At 39.7% G+C, this 22,538-nt stretch overlaps 1 protein-coding gene across 1 annotated transcript in view; it reads left to right on the plus strand.

Moving 5' to 3' along the window:
* The window catches only part of ADGB (androglobin), a 185,652-nt gene extending 171,940 nt beyond the window's left edge, over window positions 1-13,712 (plus strand). Inside the window, exons 33-36 of the mRNA XM_055534699.1 lie at window positions 52-186; window positions 10,939-11,029; window positions 11,705-11,888; window positions 13,527-13,712. Coding sequence (XP_055390674.1) covers window positions 52-186; window positions 10,939-11,029; window positions 11,705-11,888; window positions 13,527-13,712 — 596 coding nt within the window. The remainder of the gene's footprint in view (window positions 1-51; window positions 187-10,938; window positions 11,030-11,704; window positions 11,889-13,526) is intronic.
* The last annotated feature ends 8,826 nt before the right edge of the window (window positions 13,713-22,538 follow it).

The following is a 22,538-nucleotide window of genomic DNA, read 5'->3' on the forward strand; positions in this document are numbered from 1 at the left end:
AGATAAAAAGAGTTCCATGAATTTTGATAACAAAGAGCCTATACCCATCAGGGAGCATGCTGTGGAAGAAGTGGCAAGCAGGCAAGGGCATGAAGGATCTAGCAAAGTCAACAAACAGTGAAAGTGGAGGATCTTCCCCAGCAGGGAAGGAAGAGCACGATCAGAGCTTACGGAAGGAAAACATCAGTAAGTATTGCCCTTATTGCTAAGGTAAATCCATGTTTTGAACACAAATTTTTCCACTATATATATATACAATATATTCCATTATATTATATATAGATAGATTGACTGGCTGATTATTCAGTTGCTAAGTCATGTTCAACTCTTTGCAACCACATGGAATGCAGCATGCCAGGCTTTCCTGTCCCTCACCATCTCCTGGAGTTTGCTCAAACTCATGTCCATTGAGTCAATGATGCCATCCAACCATCTCATCCTCTCTCACCCTGTGCTCTCCTGCTCTCCTGCCCTCAATTTTTCTCAGCATCAGGGTCTTTTCCAATGAGTCAGCTTTTTGCCCCAGGTGGCCAAATATGTGTGTGTGTGTGTGTGTGTGTGTGTGTGTATGTGTACACAACATATCTTATTTATCTATTCATCAGCTGATGACACTCAGGTTGCTTCTATATTTTGACTATGGTAAATAGTGCTGTTATGGAACATGTGCATTTGAGGTGCATGTATCTTATTTGAAATAGTGTTTTCATTTTCTTCAGCTATATACCCAAGAGTGGAATTCAGATATATACCCTGGAGTAGATCATATGGTAGCTCTATTTTTAGTGTTTTAAAGAGCCTCCAGACTGTTTTCCACAATGGGTGCACCAATTTACATACTCACCAGCAGTGTACAAGGGTTCCCTTTTCTCCACACCCTTGCCAATATTTATTATTTATAGTTTCTTTGACAATAGTCATTCCAAAGGTGTGAAGTGATACCTCATTGTGGTTTTGATTGGAATTTCTCTGATGATTAGCATGTTGAGCATCTTATAATGTGCCTATTTGTCATTTGTATGTCTTCTTTGGAAAAATGTATATTCAGGTCTTCTGTCCATTTTTAATCAGATTTGTATTTTTTTGATATTGAGTTGTATGAGCTGTTTATATATTTTAGATATTAAGCCCTTATGAGGGTATAGTTTTGGGTAATAAGGAGGGGTCACAAAACAGAGAGGACAGGTAAAAATGAGTAGGGATGGAAGATCTAGTGACCAAAGCAGCCTGTCCTCAAGCAAAAAATTCTTCAAAGCACTCTTAAATATGTCTTATTATCATTTTATTTTAATATAAAATGGTAAGTTTAATTATGTACCATCAAAAAGAAATTTACTTACCCTCCCACCAAAAAGGGATGTGCTACTGTGTGGTTGTAGTACATCATATGGCCCTGAAACTCTGCTGTATACCCCAGATACTGCTGCTGTAGCAGCTGTCCTGCTTGAGAATCACAGGTCCGGTTATCCAGCTGTTCTCTGGAACTTTGTGTGTTGCTCCCACCTCTGCTGTTGGTGCATCACAAATTGGCCCTTTCTCCTGAAGACACCTTACCCATAGGAGACTGTAGACCCTGTGACAGCTTTACATGCTCTGGGCTTTACATTTGTATACATATACACACATACATTGGAGAAGGAAATGGCAACCCACTCCAGCATTCTTGCCTGCAGGATTCCATGAACAGAGGAGCCTGGAGGGCTACAGTCCATGGGCTCGAAAGAGTCAGACATGACTTAGTGACTGAACAGCAATATATGTGTGTGCCATGTTGCTCCAGTTGTGTCCAACTCTTTGCAACCCTGTAGACTGTAGCATGCCAGGCTCCTCTGTCAATGGGATCCTCCAGGCAATAATATTGGAGTAGGTTGCCATCCCCTCTTCCAGGGGATCTTCCCAACTCAAGGATCAAACCCACGTCTCTTATGTCTCCTGCATTGGCAGGCAGGTTCTTTACCACTAGCACCACCTGGGAATCCCCAAATAGCAACATACATATACATATATGTATATTTATTTACTCATTTGTTTGTGACTCTTCAAATACTACCCTACTCTTGCTACTATCTTCATATATAATAGGTAACTTAGAACAACTTCCTCCATAATGCCAGAGGACATGTAAACAATATCATTATTGATTTCACATCCAAGCATTTTTTTTTGCAACACCAAGCCATCATCAAGTTCGAGTGCCAACTTGGCTTTCAACTTCCCTATTACTTCTGGGGGCCTTGGAAAGTGCCTTGGTCTTTATTCCCAAACTTTTCTCCAGGCTTTACAATAAGTCGATGGATCTTCCCTCGTGGCTCAAGATGGTAAAGCGTCTGCCTACAACGCAGGAGACCTGGGTTCAATCCCTGGGTCAGGAAGATCTCCTAGAGAAGGAAATGGCAACCCACTCCAGTATTCTTGCTGGAAAATCCCATGGATGGAAGAGCCTGGTAGGCTATAGTTGATGGAATCGCAGAGTCGGACACGACTGAGCAACTTCACTTACTCATTCTTCACGATGCCTTTTAAATGGTTATTTTCTTACTATCTACAATGAAAAGTTTTCTGCTGATTCTGTTGCAAACTGAAACTTTTATAGGATACAATAAAATGATCCAGTGATGAGTAATTGCTATAAAAATATTTCTAAATGTGCACTCTCAAGACTCATCCCATAGAGTATCTGTTTGCAGACAGGATAGCACATGCGGGCACACACACACACACACACACACACACACACGCACACAGACTCTTTGAGCTACACTGTTATGGAGGTCCAAGTCCATCCTCTGCTTACACCCTATTCTGTGCACACATGCTCTGTCGCGTCCAACTCTTTTGTGACCCCGTGGACTGTAGCCTGCCAGGTTCCTTTGTCCATGGGATTTTCCACCCAAGAATACTGGAGTACATTGCCATTTTCTTCTCCAGGCATCTTCCCAATGCAGCAATCAAACCCATGTCTCCTACATCTCCTGCACTGTTAGGTGGATTCTTTACCACTGCGCCACCTGGAAAGCACCTTATTCAGATAGACTTTATTCTGATACAACAGTTTTACAGATGAGCATGAAGATTAACCTTCTTGGCCCCTTTTACATCCTCTCTGTTAAAATATATATTATTTGGCAGGATGTAAAAGAACACAAACATCTAATTAATCAAAAACATTTTCTTTCCAATCAAAGTGAGCAGAGTTGGCGTCTTAACGATACTGGATGCTTGGGGCTGGTGCACTGGGACGACCCAGAGGGATGGTATGGGGAGGGAGGAGGGAGGAGGGTTCAGGATGGGGAACACATGTATACCTGTGGCAGATTCATTTTGATATATGGCAAAACCAATAGAATATTGTAAAGTTAAAAAATAAAATAAAAAAAGAAACAATTCAAGTTTGAATGCCAAAAATAAATGCAACAAAAGTAGATAAGTTCCTAATAAAAACACTTTAACTTTAGAAATCTAAAATCACAGAGTAACCATAATGAAAAAATAAGTTATTAACCACTGGTTTCTAGAAGAGTCCTGTTGTATATAAGATGCCAATATTTTAGGAATATTTTATTTAATGCTATAAAGTGAAAAACATGACTGAATTTCTGTTTTATTGATGGAGCAAAGTTGGGGTTTGTAGTATGGTATTCTTTTTTCTTACTTGTATCCTGCTGATAAAGGCATACTTTTGAAAAATGAAAAACTAATTTGATGATATTATTTTTTATGCTTATAAAATTTTGCATTAGATTATATTTATGAATGAATAATCCCTTTTAAAAAGTTTTTATGAATTAATCACTTTACAATATTCCTGGAGACTTTTACAACCACATGTGAAAATCATGATTAAATGGTCAATGGGAGATTGGGATTTTTTGCATGACACAGTGAAAACTAGACATAGCCTCTCCCAAAAAGCAATGATCAAATGGAAAAGATTGATTTAGAAACATTTCAAAATTCTGAAGGTGTACAATTAAATAAAATATTTAACAAAAATTAAAACAAATTAACTTAATTGTATGATTTTCCTATCCTGAAAAAATAATCATGAACTTAGTGACTTAAAACAATGCAAACTTTCTGCAGATATCAGTTCAGTTCAGTTCAGTCGCTCAGTTGTGTCCGACTCTTTGTGACCCCATGGACTGCAGCACTCCAGGCCTCCCTGTCCATCACCAACTCCCAGAGCCTACCCAAACTCATGTCCATTGAGTTGGTGATGCCATCCAAACATCTCATCCTCTGTCATCCCCTTCTCCTCCTGTCCTCAATCTTTCCCAGATTCAGTGTCTTTTCAAATGAATCAGCTCTTCACATCAGGTGGCCAAAGTATTGGAGTTTCAGCTTTAACATCAGACCTTCCAATTAATGTTCAGGTCTGATCTCCTTTAGAATGGACTGGTTGGATCTCCTTGCAGTCCAAGGGGCTCTCAAGAGTCTTCTCCAACACCACGGTTCAAAAGCATCAATTCTTCAGCGCTCAGCTTTCTTTATAGTTCAACTCTCACATCCATACATGACTACTGGAAAAACCATAGCCTTGACTAGACGGACCTTTGTTGGCAAAGTAATGTCTCTGCTTTTGAATATGCTATCTAGGTTGGTCATAACTTTCCTTCCAAGGAGTAAGCGTCTTTTAATTTCATGGCAGCAGTCACCATCTGCAGTGATTTTGGAGCCCCCCAAAATAAAGTCAGCTGCTATTTCCACTGCTTCCCCATCTATTTGCCATGAAGTGATGGGACCAGATGCCATGATCTTCGTTTTCTGAATGTTGGGATTTAGGCCAACTTTTTCACTCTCCTCTTCACTTCCATCAAGAGGCTCTTTTGTTCTTTTTTACTTTCTTCCTTAAGGTTGGTTCCAGCTGCATATCTGAGGTTATTGATATTTCTCCTGGCAATCTTGATTCCAGCTTGTGCTTCATCCAACATAGCATTTCTCTTGATGTATTCTGAATAGAAGTTAAATAAGCAGGGTGACAATATACAGACTTGACATACTCCTTTTCCTATTTGGAACCAGTCTGTTGTTCCATGTTCAGTTCTAACTGTTGCTTCCTGACCTGCATGTAGTTTTCTCAAGAGGCAGGTCAGGTGGTCTGGTATTCCTATCTCTTGAAGAATTTTCCACAGTTTATTGTGATCCATATAGTCAAAGGCTTTGGTGTAGTCAATAAAGCAGAAATAGATGTTTTTCTGGAACTCTCTTGCTTTTTCAGTGATCCAGCGGATGTTGGCAATTTGATCTCTGGTTCCTCTGCCTTTTCTAAAACCAGCTTAAGCATCTGGAAGTTCATGGTTCATGTATTGCTGAAGCCTAGCTTGGAGAATTTTGAGCATTACTTTACTAGTGTGTGAGATGAGTGCAGTTTTGCTGTAGCTTGAGCATTCTTTGGCATTGCCTTTCTTTGGGATTGGAATGAAAACTGACCTTTTCCAGTCCTGTGGCCACTGCTGAGTTTTCCAAATTGGCTGGCATATTGAGTGCAGCACTTTCACAGCATCATCTTTTAGGATTTGAAATAGCTCAACTGGGATTCCATCACCTCCGCTAGCTTTGTTCGTAGTGATGCTTCCGAAGGCCCACTTGACTTCACATTCCAGGATATCTGGCTCTAGGTGAGTGATCACACCATTGTTATTATGGGTCATGAAGATCTTTTTTGTACAGTTCTTCTGTGTATTCTTGCCACCTCTTTTTAATATCTTCTGCTTCTGTCAGGTCCATACCATTGCTGTCCTTTGTTGAACCCATCCTTCATGAAATGTTCCCTTGGTATCTCTAATTTTCTTGAAGAGATCTCTAGCCTTTCCTATTCTGTTGTTTTCCTCTATTTCTTTGCACTGATCTCTGAAGAAGGCTTTCTTATCTCTCCTTGCTATTCTTTGGAATTCTGCATTCGAATGGGTATATCTTTCCTTTTCTCTTTTGCTTTTCACTTTCCTTCTTTTCACAGCTATTTGTAAGGCCTCCTCAGACAGCCATTTTGCTTTCTTGCATTTCTTTTTCTTGGAGATGGTCTTGATCCCTGTCTCCTGTACAATGTCATGAACCTCCATCAATAGTTCATCAGGCACTCTGTCTATCAGATATGGTCCCTTAAATTTATTTCTCACTTCCACTGTATAGTCATAAGGGATTTGACTTAGGTCATATCTGAATGATTTAGTTGTTTCCCCACTTTCTTCAATTTCAGTCTGAATTTGGCAATAAGGGGTTCATGATCTGAGCCACAGTCAGCTCCTGGTCTTGTTTTTGCTGATTGTATAGATCTTCTCCATCGTTGGCTGCAAAGAATATAATAAATCTGATTTCGGTATTGACCATCTGGTGATGTCATGTGTAGGGTCTTCTCTTGTGTTGTTGAAAGAGGGTGCTTGCTATGACCAGTGTGTTCTCTCAGCAAAACTCTAGTGGCCTTTGCCCTGCTTCATTCTGTACTCAAGGCCAAATTTGCCTGTTACTCCTGGTGTTTCTTGACTTCTTACTTTTGCATTCCAGTCCCCTGTAATGAAAAAGACATCTTTGGGGGGTGTTAGTTCTATAAGATCTGGTAGGTCTTCATAGAACCATTTAACTTCAGCTTTTTCAGCATTACCGGTAGGGGCATAAACTTGGATTACTGTGATATTGAATGATTTGCTTTGGAAACGAAGAGATCATTCTGTCATTCTTGAGACTGCATCTAATTACTGCATTTTGGACTCTTTTGTTGACTATGGCTATTCCATTTCTTCTAAGGGATTCTTGCCCACAGTAGTAGATATAAAGGTCATCTGAGTTAAATTCACCCATTCCAGTCCATTTTAGTTCTCTGATTCCTAAAATATCGATGTTCACTCTTGCCATCTCCTATTTGACCACTTCCAATTTGCCTTGATTCATGGACCTAACTTTTCAGGTTCCTATGCAATATTGCTCTTTAGAGCACTGGACTTTACTTTCATCACCAGTCACATCCACAGCTGGGTGTTGTTTTTGCTTTGGACCCATCTCTTCATTTTTTCTGGAGTTATTTTTCTACTGATCTCCAGTAGCATATTGGGCACCTACTGACCTTGGGAGTTCATCTTTCAGTGTCCTATCTTTTTGCTTTTTCATACTGTTCATGGGCTTCTCAAAGCAAGAATACTGAAGTAATTTTCCATTCCCTTCTCCAGTGGACCACATTTTGTCAGAACTCTCCACTATGACCCATCCTTCTTAGGTGCCCTACATGGCATGGCTCATAGTTTCACTGAGTTAGACAAGGCTGTGGTCCATGTGATCAGATTGGTTAGATTTCTGTGATTGTGGTTTTCAGTCTGTCTGCCCTCTGATGGATAAGGATAAGAGGCTTATGAAGCTTTCTGATGGGGGCCATACTCTAAATCTTTAACTCAGTTTTCTGTTGATGGGTGGGGTTACCTCCCTGTTGTTTGACCTGAGACCAAACTTTGGTGGAGGTAATGAAGATAATGGAGACCTCCTTCAAAAGGTCCCACTGCCACACTCAGTGCCCTGAGACTGCAGCAGGCCACTGTCAGCCCATGTCTCTGCCGGAGATTCCTGGACACTCACAGACAAGTCTGGTCTCTTGTGGGGTCACTGCTCCTTTGTCTTAGGTCCTGGTGCATGCAGGGTTTCCCCAGTCCTGTGTATGTTCTGTAATCAAATCCCACTGGCCTCCAAAATCAAATTCCCTGGGGGTTCTCAGTTCCTTTGCCAGATCTCTAGTTTGGGAAATCTGTTGTGGGCCCTAGAACTTTCTTAACAGTGTGAGAATTTCTCTGATATGATTGTTCTGCAGTTTGTGGGTCATCTGCTTGGCGGCTCTATGGTGGAGTTAATGGCGACCTCCTCCAAGAGGGCTTATGCCACAGGCTGTGTGACCAGGTAGCTGCACCCAGAGCCCATGCCCTTTTGGTAGGCCACTGCTGACCTGTACCTATGCAAGAGACTCAAACACAGGTCTGGCTCAGTCTCTGTGGGGTCTTGGGATCCTGGTGCGCTCAATGTTTTGTTTGAGCCCTCTGAGCATCTCTGATGGGTTTGGGGTTTGATTCTAAACATGATTTTGCCCCTCCTACCATCTTGCTGGGGCTTCTCCTTTGCCTTTAGACATGAGGTATCTTTTTTTGAGGAGGATAGAAGGTGGGAATTCTTTGGGCTAGAAGACTCAATATACTAAGATACCAATTCTCCCTAAATTTACCCATAAATTCAGTGTAATTTCTTTTTTGGTGGGGAGGGAGAGCTATCCTTGCACTTGATCTGTCTGCTCAAGCTATACTAAGCACTATGCGGGTGGAATATTAAAATGTTTTAAGACAGTAGCCAGGAAACGGAAACAACTGAAATGTCCAATAACAGATGAATGAATAAAGATGATGTGGTGTGTATATATACATATATACCATGGAATATTACTCAGCCATAAAAGGAACATAATTGGGTCATTTGCAGAGATGTGGATGGACCTAGAGTCTGTCATATAGAGTGAAGTAAGTCAGAAAGAGAAAATCAAATATCATTTATTAATGCATATACATGGAATCAGAGAAGGCAATGGCACCCCACTCCAGTACCCTTGCCTGGAAAATCCCATGAACAGAGGAGCCTGGTGGGCTGCAGTCCATGTGGTTGCTAAGAGTTGGACATGACTGAGAGATTTCACTTTCACTTTTCACTTTCATGCATTGGAGAAGGAAATGGCAACCCACTCCGGTGTTCTTGCCTGGAGAATCCCAGGGATGGGGGAGCCTGGTGGGCTGCCGTCTATGGGGTCACACAGAGTCGGACACGAATGAAGTAACTTAGCAGCAGCAGCATGGAATCTAGAAAAATGGTACGGATGAACCTATTTCCAGAGCAGGAATAAAGATGCAGACATAGAGAATGGACATGTGGACACAGATGGGTAAGGGGAGGGTGGAATTAATTGGGGATTAGGATTGACATATATCCACTACCATGTGTAAAATAGACAGTTAGTGGCAACCTGTTGTATAGCACAGGGGGCTTAGCTTGGTGCTGTGTGATAATCTAGAGGGGTGGGATGGAGGGTGGCAAGGAGGTAAAAAAGGGAGAGAATACATATATAAATAGTATAAACATACAGCTGATTCACTTTGTTGTACACCAGAAACTAACAGAACATTGTAAAGCAATTATTCTCAAAGAAAAACAAAAAACATACAGTATCTTTTAGTCCAGTAGAGTAGATAATGTATAACAAGTGAACACTGAAAATCAAAAGTAACTGTTTTTGTTGTTGTTGTTGTTGTTTTTACCCCCACAGACTCATATGAACTCAGAAGAATAGATTCAAGAAAGAAACTTTAGAGACTAAGATATTAACCATTCAGCCTTTCCAGACCATTTAATCTCTTTTAAAAAAATACTGAAGTGTAATTTACATACCTTCAAATTACCAATTTTGAAAGTATAATTCAATACTTTTTAGTAATTTACAGAGTTGGGCCACCAGTACCAAATATTGTTTCAAAACATTCCTTTTATCCAAATAAATTATTTTGTGCCCTCTTAAAGTCACTCTGCATTCCCACCAACAGCCTCAGTCTTTTTGTCTATGTAGATTTGCCATTCCCGGATATTTTGTGCAAATAGGGATCAAAAACTATGGTTAAATTTTTAAGAAAATGTCAAGTCATAATGTTTTGATTATTATTAGCTTCATAATACCAGAGAAGGCAATGGCACCTCCCTCTAGAACTCTTGCCTGGAAAATCCCATGGAAGGAGGAGCCTGGTGGGCTGCAGTCCATGGGGTCGCTAAGAGTCAGAGACGACTGAGCGACTTCATTTTCACTTTTCGCTTTCATGCATTGGAGAAGGAAACGGCAACCCACTCCAGTGTTCTTGCCTGGAGAATCCCAGGGATGGGGGAACCTGGTGGGCTGCCGTCTATGGGATCGCACAGAGTCGGACACGACTGAAGCGACTTAGCAGCAGCAGCAGCAGCTCTCTTAGTATATTGAGACTTATAGCCCAAAGCATTCCCACCCATCCAAAGAAGTGAATCAATTATATGTTTATACTATTTATATATGTATTCTCTCCCTCTTGTACCTCCCTGCCACCCTCCATCCCACCCCTCTAGATTATCACACAGCACCAAGCTAAGTCCCCTGTGCTATACATCAGGCTGTCACTAACTGTCTATTTTACACATGGTAGTGGATATATGTCAATCCTAATCTCCCAGTTCATTCCACCCTCCCCTTACTCATCTGTGTCCACATGTCCATTCTCTCTGTCTACATCTTTATTCCTGCTCTGGAAATAGGTCCATCTGTATCCTTGTATATGCATTAATAAATGATATTTGTTTTTCTCTTTCTGACTTACTTCACTCTATATGACAGACTCTAGGTCCATCCACATCTCTGCAAATGACCTAATTATGTTCCTTTTATGACTGAGTAATATTCCATTGTGTGGGTGTATATCTATATATACACCACATCATCTCTATCCATTCAATTGTCACTGGACATTTCAGTTGTTTCCATTTCCTGGCTACTGTCTTAAAAACAGTTTTATATTCCACCCCGATAGTGCTTAGTATAGCTTGCACAAATAGATCAAACTCTTTAAATATTAGATTATTTAACTTGCTTATAATGAAATTTTGTAACACAGTATGACCTTCTTTGGTCTTTGTTTTCATTTAATTAAAACAGAGTGGTTTTGTAACTCTTCTTATAGAGCATATTCATTTTTTTCTATATTAATTTTGTTATCACCATTTAACTACAAGTATGGTAACACCAGCTAGAGGATAAGCATAAAACATAATTAAGCTTCAATAAAGTCATTAAATCACATTAAACATGGCAAGCCCAACATATTTCAATTTAAATAATAAATACAATCATTTACTTAGTCATTGTTGGTTCCTTCTTGAAAGCCTAGGACTTTTTTTTTTTTTAAATAGGGCCTCGTTCACGATCCCCAACAATTTTGGAAATGTCTCCACAGCTTATTCGAAAGAAATTAGAATGTGTAGACGTAAATCAATATATACGGTAAGTTTTAATAAACATGATTAAAGTAGACATCTGTGTTCATAGAATTTTGAACATATTGTCAATAGGCAGTTGCTAAACAACTGAAAATTTGAAATTAAATGCTTAATATATTTTCAGTGCATCTGAATTTTTTGAAATATATAGCTTATATGTTAAATTTAGCAAATGTTTTATTAAGTCAGTTATAGAAGGACTTAAATACTTTCTGTAAGGACTTAATTTGTAGCCTGGTTAAGGTGAGTTGAGCTATGGAAAAACCCCATCATACATGCTGCTGTTATTTAATTAGATTGAATTTTCTTAAGGACCAAACAATAAGATTAATAGAGGTAATTGTACAAGCACATTTATAAGTTTTATATAGCACAAACATTTTCAAACCTAGCTTATAAATTAAAAAGAAAAAACCTACAAAATATTCTCAAAGTTTCAAACACCAATTCCACAAACACCTCTTCAAATAGTACATCCAATTTATTTTTCTAAAATGTTAGTGATTTAATAAATGGAGCCTAGTCCATGAAAAAATAGTGGTTTATTCTTTCTGTTTCTGATATTTGATTTGATTCAGATCACTACTCTGTTGATAAGATTTTAAACTATTTGAGTGCTAAAGGTCATTCCAGAGTTCCCAAATGACTTATGTTTTCTTTTGATTTTTTTTATATCAAGAAAAACAAATATTGAGCCTCTGCTGCAAACAGATGAGCTAACTCAGCAACAGGCAATGCAAAAGGCAGAGGAGGTCCACCAGTTTCGACAGTATCGGAACAGACTCCATAGCATTCGTGATATCGAGCAAGAAGAAAGGTTTAAAGTGAAAGATAAAGTGCTGGAAATGTATGGAGAAATGCGAGTGAGTGTACAAGGGCATACACGTGGATCACAGTTGACAGATTCTTTTGTAATATTAGAATGATATCATAAAATCACATTTTAACTAGGTAGAAAGAAGTCTTGAAAATCTTTCATTCCCAACTTCTCAGAAAATTGGCAAATTAAGTATACATCTAATTTACTCATTCCCTGAAATGCCTCTTAAATACAGTACTAGAAACTTACCCACAAAAATGGGAAGAATGGGAGATAAAACAACAGCAAAACATCTGTGAATCTGGCAAGTAGGTGGAGGAAGATGGCATTAACAGATTTGAGGCAGCCAAATCCTAAACCAGCAGTACAAAAACTCCTAAGAGTGAACCTAGAGCCTGTCGTACAGAGTGAAGTAAGTCAGAAAGAGAAAAACGAGTATCACATAGTGACACATATATATCTGGAATCTAGAAAAATGGTATTGATGAACGTATTTGCAGGGAAAGAATGCAGACACAGATACAGAGAATGGACTGTGGACACTTTGGGGGAAGGAGAGAGTGGGAGGAATGGAGAAAGTAAGGTCAACATATATACACTGCCATGCGTAAAATAGATCGCTGGTGAGAAGTTGCATGACACAGGGAGCCCAGCCTGGCGGTGTGTGATAACCTAGAGGAGTGGGATGAGGGGAGGGGAGGGAGGCTCCGAAGGGAGGAGGTATATGTATTATTATGGTTGATTTGTGTCGTAAGGCAGAAACCAAAACAACATTATTGAGCAATTTTCTTCCAATTAAAAAATAAATTAAAAGAAAAAAAAAAAAACACAACAACAAAGAAAGAGTCAATCTAATTTGCTCCACTGCTGCTGTTAAGTCGCTTCAGTCGTGTCCAACTCTGTGCGACCCCATAGACGGCAGCCCACTAGGCTCCCCCGTCCCTGGGATTCTCCAGGCAAGAACACTGGAGTGAGTTGCCATTTCCTTCTCCAATGCATGGAAGTGAAAAGTGAAAGTGAAGTCGCTCAGTCGTGTCCGACTCTTAGCGACCCCATGGACTGCAGCCCTCAAGGCTCCTCCGTCCATGGGATTTTCCAGGCAAGAGTACTGGAGTGGCAGAATCCCTCAAAAGCTCAGAAACTGGTGGCACCATCCACCTTAAGAAGTGAAGGTGAAGAGAGAGGAAGAAAAGAAGTGGTATTATTAGGAAGTTCCCCAAGTACAACTCAGACATTTTGTCAAGGCTAGAGTATGTGTGGGGAACTAGTCGTCTACTGAGCACAGTTACTGTGAGAGACACGCTGGGCTGCATATTTTATACAGATTATATCTGAACTCATTTAAAGTAGCCAGTTGCTTTGTCAAAATCTCTTTCTTTCTTCACTTTTCTCTTTATTTTTCTCCTACTCGTGCTTTTATTTACCATTCTGTAAAACCTCACGTGTCCTTTGTTATCTTATGTTTTATTCATTAATAAACATTTGAGATCGCACCCTAACTTTCATCTTCCTTCTCTAATTTCCTACATGACTCTATTGGCATGAGGAAAGGAAGGGTAGTGGTTTGTTTTTTTTTTTCTGGAACCTTAATAAGGCTCTACCCATGGATCTTATTTACTTGGGCGCTGTTTTTGTTTTTGCTGTTGTTTTTGTCGTTTCATTTTGTTTCATTTTGGAATAGGACTCCTTAGACGAAGCCCGGCAGAAGATCTTTAACATCCGGGAAGAATACAGGAACAAATTACTGGAAGCTGAGCGCCTACGGCTGGAGGCTCAGGCTGCGGAGGAAGCCGCAAGCAGAGTGGAGCCAGAAAAGAAGGTCCCAGCTCCCGACGGACACAAAAAAAAGAAAGAGAAGAAAAAGTGACCAGGACATGCCCAACACCACCTTTCTTCTGGAGAAGAAAAACCTATTTTTCATTATCTTGAAGCTTGCCTGTTGATAAAAATAAGAGGTTCGGTCAACTGAAAAATAGATATTTTCCCACCTTAGAAGTAGTTTCTGTGTTTTGATGTTAACTTATTGGTTTTTCCCAGAAAGTTATTATTTGAGTTTAAAATTTTCTAATTTCAATAAAAAAAAATAGTCTCAAAATATTTGGAATGTAATAAAATGTATGTGTCTCACTCTGAATTGCTTCATTTTGAGTTAGTACTAGGATAGGCTCGTAATGCCTTTGAAAAATTCAACAATGAGAAAAATCGCTGTTGTTTTTATGTTACTTTAAAGACTTTCAAATAGAAAATTTTTTTAAATATGCTTTGAAATCATTGAATAGGATAGAGATGATAATATATGAGTCTAGATGCAAGCTTGAAAAAGCACACTCAAAAAAGAAAGAAACTCACCACATAAATGAAACTTTAAAATAAATTATTTTAATAAAACTATTTGCTCCAGACTTGCTCCTTTTTTAAATTCTTTCAAAGCAGAACGTCAACAAACCTCCTTCATTGGACAAGAACATTTGTGGGTTAAGCACACACTCAAAGTGTTAGGAGTTAGGACACTTAACTATGAGTCAGAGGAAGCCAGGCATAAAGAATGTGATCACACACATCTCTTGTTCTGTGTACCAGCATTGCAAATTTTGTAACACAGAACATGTTCTTGTATGCTAGTTTCCAAAAAATAGTGAATGCATTAACTGAGACACATAGTAGAAACCGACTTTCTCAAATACACATTTCCAGCTCATGACTTTCTGTGATAAAAAAACTCCCACAATATTTTTGAACTGGTCAAAATTATTCCGCTTCAATGCCTGTCTGCTCAATTGCTCAGTCGTGTCCAACTCTTTGCAATCCCATGGACAGTAGCTTATCAGGCTCCTCTGTCAATGGGATTTCCCAGGCAAGAATACTGGAGTGGGTTGCATTTCCTTCTCCATGGGATCTTCCCAACCCAGGAGTTGAACCTGAGTCTCCTGCGTTACAGGCAGATGCTTTACCTCTGAGCCACCAAGGAAGCCCTTCCACCTCAATAGATGGTTTTATTTTTTTCATTTAAGTATTATTAAAATGTAATTATTTATACATATATGTATACACATAATTCTGTATACAAGTAATTCTTTATATGTATGTATTGTAAATTTACTTAATTAAATATGCAAATACATGCATGTTTTCTCTATTACTCTTTGCCTACACTTCCCTTTACAGCCCTATGATCTACCAATCTTCCCTCCCAAGTAATCTATGGGAACAATCTAATGTGGATATTAGTATCCATTAGTGGATATGGTATCTATGTGGATACCATATTTTTGACTCATGTCCTATAATTATACATCAATATTTTATGTTATATCATGGCTTGTTTAAAAATTAACATTTTATTATACATTTAAAAATCTTGATTTTTCTCACTATATAATAAAAAATCTAGTCAAAAATAATGTATTATTTTTTAATTGCTGTGCAATATTACATAGTATGGCCTTCCGTGGTGACTCAGACCATAAAGAATCCACCTGCAATGCAGGGACCTGAGTTTGACCCCTGAGTTGGGAAGATCTCTTGGAGGCGGCCATGGCAACCCACTCCAGTATTGTTGCCTGGAAAATCACCGGACAGAGGAGCCTGGTGGGCCACAGTCTGGGTCACAAAGAGTCTGACATGACTGAGTGACTAGGCACAGAACAACACATTCCACAGTATAAATATACCATAATTTAACCAGTTAATTACTTTGTTTTTAGATTTTTGCAATACCAGCTATCTATGGGAAAACGTGCATGTATGTGTATGGATCAAGATATTCAAGTTGACCCTTAAACAGCATAGGTTTGAACTGTACAGGTCTACTTACACACAAATATCATTTTTTAATATATTTGAAAAAGTTTTGGAGATTTGCAAAAATTTAAAAAGTGTAAAAAAAGATGAACTATGTAGCCTAGAAATATAAAAAGAAGATTAAAAGTCAGATACGTCATAAATGCATAAAGTACATGTAGATCCTAATCTGTTTTATCATTTACTACCATGAAAATGTCACAAAGCCATTATAAAAAGCTACAGTGTATCAAAGCAAGCACATGAAGATCATATGTGGTACCATCAGCAATCAAGAGAAATATAAACAAACATAAAGAGGTAGCATTAAATCACAACTCAGTAAAATTATCTGCAGTATTTACTGTAATAATTTTGAAGCCACTCCAGTATTCTTGCGTGGAGAATCCCATGAATACAGGAGCTTGACAGGCTACAGTCCACAGTTCAGTTCAGTTCAGTTCAGTCGCTCAGTTGTGTCCAACAGTGTCACACCAATTCGGACACAACTGAAACAACTTAGCACACACGCAAGTGTTATAAATACCTGCTTAAAATGCCATGCGATGCTAATCATCTCCCTGTGAACAATCACCTCTCTAGTAAAATGCATATGGCAGTAAAAAAATGATCTCCTGTGGTACTCAACTATTTTTCACTGTGTTCAGTGCAATACTGTAAATCTTGAGTAACACCAGGGGACCCATATGAAGTATCACGGATGATGCTGAAAGTGTTCCCAAGAAACAGAGAAAAGTCCTGACATTACAAGAAAAAGTTGAATTGCTTGATAGGTGCTGTAGATTGGGGTATGCTGCTGTGATTGCCCAATGTTTCAAGATAAATAAATCTAGCATAGGGCCCACAGTAGAAAAAGAAAAGGAAATCATGAGGCCATTACTGGAACTCTGCCAACAGGTGGGAAAACTGCATTTTTTTGAGAAATACCTTTTTATCTTGTATTGAAAGTGTAGCTTTTCTGTGGGCACAGGATTGCTCTAAGGCATATCTATACACTCTAATATGATTCAAGGAAAAGCAAAATCATTAAGTGACAACTTAAAGCAAAAGGAAGGTTAAGGATCTAAAGCTAGAGAATTTTAATGCCAGCAAAAAAATGGTTTGATAATTTTTAGAAAGAGATTTGTCCTAACAAATGTCAAGATAACAGGAGAAGCAGCTTCTGCTGACCGAGAGGCAGCAGACAATTTCCCAAAAGCCATTACGAAAATGAGAAAGGGTATCTTTCTGAACAGGAATAATCCTTCTGAAAGGGTATCATGCCTGAACAGGTTTTTAATGCAGACAAAAGTGCCTATTCTAGGAAAAAAAAAAAGCCACAAAAGACATTTACTAGTAAGGAAGAGAAGCAAGCGCCAGGCTTTAAAGTAGGAAGGAATAGGCTAACACTGTCGTTCTGTGCAAATACAGTCAGGTTTATGATCAGAACAGCCCTTAACAATAAAACTGCTAACCTCTGAGTCTTGAAATGAAAAGATCAGCACCAGTTGCCAGTCTTGATTGTATCACAGGAAGGTCTGGACAATGGAACCCCTTTTCAAGATTGGTCAGTCAGGAAATACCTTGCCAGTTAGTGGCTGCCTTTTAAAGTCTTTTGATATTGGACAATGACCCTGGCCACCCAGAATCCCTTGAGCTCAGCATCGAAGAGGTACAAATGGTCTACTTGCCCCTAAACACAACAGCTCTACTGCTGCCTCTAGATCAGAGGGTCATAATGCAACAGAAGAAAAGCAGTGCTAATACCATGTTGAAACTCCATCCCTCATTCTTGAGCCCTATATATTCTATTACTTTAGCCCTGCATGTCAAACATTAGAGAATTGTTGTGCATGCATGCATGTTAAGTCACTTCAGTCATGCCCAACTCTTTGCAACCCTGTGGACTCCTATGAAGCCTACCAGGCTCCTCTGTCCATAGGATTCTCCAGGCAGGAATACTGGAGTGAGTTGCCATTTTCCCTCCTTCAGGGGATCTTCCTGACTCAGGGATCAAACCCATGTTTCTTATATCTCCTGCATTGGCAGGTGGGTTCTTTACCACTAACACCACTTGGGAAACCCCAGAGAAATGTTGCTTGTGCCCAAATAGCTCATTAAATTCTGAGAAGAAGTTCCCATCCCATTGTCCTTGTTAGTTACATGGTGTAGATAAGCTCACTTTCAGCCTAGAAACCTTACAAGTAAGTGGAGATAAGAATGGTAAAGTAAAAATAACTGCTAACAACTCATTTTGCAGGAGCCTTGTGATCTAGCCTATATGAGTAAGTAGAACCAACAAATGTTATGCTTCCCTTGGAGGACAAGTGACTCCCAAAACCCTGCAATCTGCATTTACCCCTTAATCTTGAACCTTCCCATTTCCCCTTTTCCCTTAGCATAAAAGAAGCCTGAATCTACTCCAAGTGAAAGGGGCTCTATAAGACATTATTTCGCCATCCTCTCAGATTGCTGACTTTTCAAATAAAGTCACTATGTCTTGCCCCAATACCTTGTCTCTCAACTTACTGGCCTGACATGAAGTGAGCAGTACTAACTTAGACTTGGTAACAATAAGGAACTTTAAGATTTATTACTCACAGAACACTAGGGAAAGGAGTATTAATGCTATGGAAAAGAATACCAATTAAGAGAACATTATGAAAGTCTGGAAAAATTACACCATTGAATATGCCATCGTTGTAATAGGGAAAGGCTATGAAAGCCATCCAAACCCAATGCAACAAATTTCTACTGGAGAAAACTATGTCTGGATCCAAAAGGTGTGCCTGAATCCACAGGATCTACTGTGGCATCAATCAAGAAAATCTTAAAATTGTGGATATGGCAAAAAAAGAAAAGCAAAGTGGTGGAGTAGAGTGAAGGGTCCCAAGATAAGAATCTTGGAGAAACTCCAAAGCTAACAGACAACGCACCAGAGGAATTGAGAGAAGATAACTTAAAGGAGATAAAAGCTTCCAAACCTGTGCCAGATGATGAGGAAGAAGACACAGAAGCAGTGCTGGAAAATAGATAGACATTTAGTTCAGTTCAGTCGCTCAGTTGTGGCTAACTCTTTGCAACCCCATGAATCACAGCACGCCAGGCCTCCCTGTCCATCACCAACTCCCGGAGTTCACTCAGACTCACGTCCATCGAGTCAGTGATGCCATCCAGCCATCTCATCCTCTGTCGTCCACTTCTCCTCCTGCCCCCAATCCCTCCCAGTATCATAGTCTTTTCCAAGGAGTTAATTCTTCGCATGAGGTGGCCAAAGTACTGGAGTTTCAGCTTTAGTATCATTCCTTCCAAAGAAATCCGAGGGCTGATCTCCTTCAGAATGGACTGGTTGGATCTCCTTGCAGTCCAAGGGACTCTCAAGAGTCTTCTCCAACACCACAGTTCAAAAGCATCAATTCTTCGGAGCTCAGCTTTCTTCACAGTCCAACTCTCACATCCATACATGACCACAGGAAAAACCATAGCCTTGACTAGATGGACCTTTGTTGGCAAAGTAATGTCTTTGCTTTTCAATATGCTATCTAGGTTGGTCATAACTTTCCTTCCAAGGAGTAAGCATCTTAATTTCATGGCTGCAGTCACGATCTGCAGTGATTTTAGAGCCCCAAAAAATAAAGTTTGACACTGTTTCCACTGTTTCCCCATCTATTTGTCATGAAGTGATGAGACCGGATGCCATGATCTCCATTTTCTGAATGTTGAGTTTTAAGCCAACTTTTTCACTCTCCTCTTTCACCTTCATCAAGAGGCTTTTTAGTTCCTCTTCACTTTCTGCTATAAGGGTAGTATCATCTCCATATCTGAGGTTATTGATATTTCTCACAGCAATCTTGATTCCAGCTTCTGCTTCTTCCAGCCCAGCATTTCTCATGATGTACTCTGCATATAAGTTAATAAGCAGGGTGACAATATACAGCCTTGACGTACTCCTTTTCCTATTTGGAACCAGTCTGTTGTTCCATGTCCAGTTCTAACTCTTGCTTCCTGACCTGCATACAAATTTCTCAAGAGGCAGGTCAGGTGGTCTGGTATTCCCATCTCTTTCAGGATTTTCCACAGTTTATTGTGATCCACACAGTCAAAGGCTTTGGATAGTCAATAAAGCAGAAATAGATGTTTTTCTGGAACTCTCTTGCTTTTTCATGATCCAGCAGATGTTGGCAATTTGATCTCTGGTTCCTCTGCCTTTTCTAAAACCAGTTTGAACATACGGAACTTCACGGTTCATGTATTGCTGAAGCCTGGCTTGGAGAATTTTGAGCATTACTTTACTAGCGTGTGAGATGAGTGCAATTGTGTGGTAGTTTGAGCATTCTTTGGCATTGCCTTTCTTTGGGATTGGAATGAAAACTGACATTTTCCAGTCCTGTGGCCACTGCTGAGTTTTCCAAATTTGCTGGCATATTGAGTGCAACACTTTCACAGCATCATCTTTTAGGATTTGAAATAGCTCCACTGGAATTCCATCACCTCCACTAGCTTGTTCGTAGTGATGCTTTCTAAGGCCCACTTGACTTCACATTCCAGGATGTCTGGCTCTAGGTCAGTGCTCACACCATTGTGATTATCTGGGTCGTGAAGATCTTTTTTGTACAGTTCTTCTGTGTATTCTTGCCATGTCTTCTTAATATCTTCTGCTTCTGTTAGGTCCATACCATTTCTGTCCTTTATCGAGCCCATCTTTGCATGAAATGTTCCTTTGATATCTCTAATTTTCTTGAAGAGATCTCTAGTCTTTTCCATTCTGTTGTTTTCCTCTATTTCTTTGTATTGATCGCTGAAGAGGGCTTTCTTATCTCTTCTTGCTATTCTTTGGAACTCTGCATTCAGATGCTTATATCTTTCCTTTTCTCCTTTGTTTTTTGCTTCTCTTCTTTTCACAGCTATTTGTAAGGCCTCCCCAGACAGCCATTTTGCTTTTTTGCATTTCTTTTCCATGGGGATGGTCTTGATCCCTGTCTCCTGTACAATGTCACAAACCTCTGCCCATAGTTTATCAGGCACTGTATCTATCAGACCTAGTCCCTTAAATCTATTTCTCACTTCCACTGTATAATCATAAGGGTTTTGATTTAGGTCATACCTGAATGGTCTAGTGGTTTTCCCGCATTTCTTAAATTTAAGTCTGAATTTGGCAATAAGGATTTCATGGTCTGAGCCACAGTCAGCTCCTGGTCTTGTTTTTGTTGACTGTATAGAGCTTCTCCATCTTTGGCTGCAAAGAATATAATCAATCTGATTTCGGTGTTGACCATCTGGTGATGTCCATGTGTACAGTCTTCTCTTGTGTTGTTGGAAGAGGGTGTTTGTTATGACCAGTGCATTTTCTTGGCAAAACTCTATTAATCTTTGCCCTGCTTCATTCCGTATCCAAGGCCAAATTTGCCTGTTACCCCAGGTGTTTCTTGACTTCCTACTTTTGCATTCCAGTCCCCTATAATGAAAAGGACATCTTTTTTGGGACACCTTTCTAGAAGGTCTTGTAGGTCTTCATAGAACCATTCAACTTCAGCTTCTTCAGCATTACTGGTTGGGGCATAGACTTGGATTACTGTGATATTGAATGGTTTGCCTTGGAAACAAACAGAAATCATTCTGTCGTTTTTGAGATTGCATCCAAGTACTGCATTTTGAACTCTTTTGTTGACCATGATGGCTACTCCATTTCTAAGGGATTCCTGCCCGCAATAGTAGATATAATGGCCATCTGAGTTAAATTCACCCATTCCAGTCCTTTAGTTCACTGATTCCTAGAATGTCTACATTCACTGTTGCCATCCCTTGTTTGACCACTTCCAATTTGCCTTGATTCATAGACCTGGCATTCCAGGTTCCTATGCAATATTGCTCTTTACAGCATCAGACCTTGCTTCTATTACCAGTCACATCCACAACTGGGTATTGTTTTTGCTTTGGCTCCATCCCTTCATTCTTTCTAGAGTTATTTCTCCACTGATCTCCAGTACCATATTGGGCACCTATTGACCTGGGGAGTTCCTCTTTCAGTATCCTATCATTTTGCCTTTTCATACTGTTCAGATAGACATTAGACAAGCTGAAATTAAAAGATGCTTGCTCCTTGAAAGAGAATCTATGACTAACCTAGACAGCATATTAAAAAGCAGAGACATTACTTCATCAACAAGGGTTCGTGTAGTCAAAACTATGGTTTTTCCAGCAGTCATGTATCAGTGTAAGAGTTGGACCGTCAAGAAGGCTGAGTGCTGAAGAATTGATGGCTTTGAACTGTGGTGTTGGAGAGGACTCTTGAGAGTCCCTTGGACTGCAAGGAGATCCAACCAGTCCATCCTAAAGGAAATCAGTACTGAATATTTATTGGAAGGACTAATGCTGAAGCTGAAACTCTAATACTTTGGTGACCTGATGTGAAGAACTGACTCATTGGGAAAGACTCTTATGCTGGGAAAGATTGAAAGCAGGAGGAGAAAGGGATGACAGAGGATGAGATGGTTGGATGGCATCACCGACTCGATGGACATGAGTTTGAGTAAACCCTGGAAGTTGGTGATGGACAGGGAAGCCTGGCGTACTGCAGTCCATGGGGTCGCAAAGAGTTGGACATAACTGAGTGCCTGAACTGAACTGAAATGAGACAATCTGGTGGAAGGTCTCCAGTTATTCAAGATGGCTTCTGACTTATTTCACAACTTGGACCTTTCTATAATACAGCCACTGAAACTAGAGGGAACAGTGGAAGAAAGATTGGAACCATAAAGAAGCTTTCAGAGGAATGAAAAAGCAAAAAAGTCAGACAAATTATGATGTATTTCTGTAACGCTACACCAAGTGTGCCTGCCTCCCCTCCTCTTCTTCCTCCATCCTTTCCACCTTCCCCATCTCTGCCACCTTTGACACAAGAAGACCAATCTTT

This window comes from Bubalus kerabau, chromosome 9, assembly GCF_029407905.1.
Source record: "Bubalus kerabau isolate K-KA32 ecotype Philippines breed swamp buffalo chromosome 9, PCC_UOA_SB_1v2, whole genome shotgun sequence".
Classification (NCBI taxonomy): domain Eukaryota; kingdom Metazoa; phylum Chordata; class Mammalia; order Artiodactyla; family Bovidae; genus Bubalus; species Bubalus kerabau.